General features: G+C 50.0%; 1 protein-coding gene across 1 annotated transcript; it reads left to right on the forward strand.

The window, feature by feature from the left end:
• LOC141833545 (ethylene-responsive transcription factor 1-like) lies at positions 1-923 on the forward strand. The gene has a single exon (XM_074721022.1). It carries the CDS (start codon positions 43-45, stop codon positions 841-843), a length of 801 nt encoding a protein of 266 aa, XP_074577123.1. The 5' UTR covers positions 1-42; the 3' UTR covers positions 844-923.
• Positions 924-2,054: the final 1,131 nt, after the last annotated feature.

A 2,054-nucleotide genomic window follows, 5' to 3' on the forward strand; every position in this document is an offset into this window, starting at 1 on the left:
CCTCACCGGCACCGCCGCGTCTCGCTGAGCATAAACCAGATCATGAATCCACCATGCGATTCCGGTTTCGAGATCTGCCCCCGCAACCCCGTTCGCCACCGTCCCAATCCAAGCTCCGCCGCCAAGGCCTACTGTCGGAGCTCCAGCTTCGGAACCCTCGTCGCCAACGAGTGGTCCGACGGTCTCGCCTTCCGCCTCGACGATTCCGACGACATGGTCATCTACGGCGCACTCCACGACGCCTTCCATCTAGGCTGGCTTCCCTCTGGCGCCAAACCGGAGCCAGCTTCAGAATACGAGGAGAAGGAGCGGTCGGTGGCGACGGCGTTTGAGATCGCCCACCAGCAGCCTCAGGCGGAGGCGAAACACTACCGAGGCGTGCGGCAGCGGCCGTGGGGGAAGTTCGCGGCGGAGATCAGGGATCCTGCGAGGAGCGGGGCGAGGGTGTGGCTGGGGACGTTCGACACGGCGGAGGACGCGGCCCTCGCCTACGATCGCACCGCCTACCGGATGAGGGGTTCCCGAGCCCTGCTCAACTTCCCGGACCGGATCGGCTCCGCGGAGGCCACAGCAGTGGCCAGGGCCAGCGCAGCAGTCGCATCACCCCCGTCGAAGCGGTCCTCACCTGTGACAGAATCCTCCTCCTCCTCCCTCAATTCCTCCTCTTTCTCGCCGAAGAGGAGGAAGCGAGGCGCGGCGGCGACGATTGCCGCCCCCAATTCTGCTCCTCCCGTCGCCAACCCGGTTCAAGGGCAGACCGTTCTCTGCGTAGGCAATAGACCGGTCTTCTCTACTCCATCGATTACCCAACTGCCACATGCCGACCAGTTGTTGGCTAGCTAGAGAATTATTTCATGAAAGAAAATCATTTTACCCCCATATCTTTTACTGTATTATAAAGTTCGTCTATTTTCAGTATTCTTAATATTATAAATTTATCCTCCATACTCATTATTATTGCCAACAAGCCCCTTTAGCTCTATAATTCTCATTTTAACCTACTAACTCATCTCATTCACCGCAATATTATAGGTGGTAATTTAAAAAAGAATAAAAATCTAGAGGTGTTTGTATACTTGGATACCTAATCAAACAACTCCTCGAAGACTCTTTGAAAGCACGTGAGAGTAGAAAAGTAAGGAACATGCGATCGCCAGTCAAACCTTGTGACTAAGGAAATTTAAACTTATGAAATTTCTTTCTTTCTTTCTGGAAGGATAATGAGTTGGTCCATCTCTTAAACTACAATTTTACGAATCAGATTTCTTTTTGATTTTTCTTCGTGAAGAATTGCAGAGAGATAGAAACATATCAATTCTCTCGACTTCAATTAAGGAGAGATGTAATGTTCCAATTCCGAAGACTTTATTTTTTCTTCTCGAACAGGACAATAAATGCTTATGATAATTACAAAATATAGTAGGGAAGTCAAAATAATTAGAATACTAAAAAAAACAATGTAAAGATCTTTGTTATAGAATTCCATCTAATTTTGTCATTTTGTGTGATTCTAGAAGCCCATCTAACAACTTACCTACCATCATTGATCTTTGGCACAGAAAAATAATAATTATATATCAAATTATAAATAGGATGATTATTTTAAAGATCAATTTCAAACTATATTTTAAATTAAATGCACGTCAGCCGTCACTGTCGCGTTTGGTCGGTTCTCGTGTTGCCCTAGAGCACGTGCCGTCGACGGCGCTCGGCGCAGAGAGCACGTGCCGTCTTCCCCTCCTCCTTCCGGTTCCTTCCGAAAACCCTCTTCCGCATCCCCATCCAACGCCGACCAAGCTGATTCCCGCCGTGGAACTCGACGCACGCCGCTACTCCTTCCTAGTAATCCTCCTCTGATCCTGGGACTAGGAGAAATGCTGCCCCCTTTGATCGCCACTGGAGGTAGAAGGGGAAGAGTCAGAACAGGAGGCATCGACCTGAGACGGCGAAGGTTGAGTCGGTAAGGAAGAGGTCTATTGCTGCAAATGGAGCGAGCACTGCATGCGTGCGTGCAGCAGCCCCCACCAGCTCTTCCGAGCCGGAGCGGCGGTAGA

Source organism: Curcuma longa, chromosome 8 (genome assembly GCF_044706935.1).
Source record: "Curcuma longa cultivar G26 ecotype Majalengka, Jawa Barat chromosome 8, ITB_CL_G26_1.1, whole genome shotgun sequence".
NCBI classification, from domain to species: Eukaryota; Viridiplantae; Streptophyta; class Magnoliopsida; order Zingiberales; family Zingiberaceae; genus Curcuma; species Curcuma longa.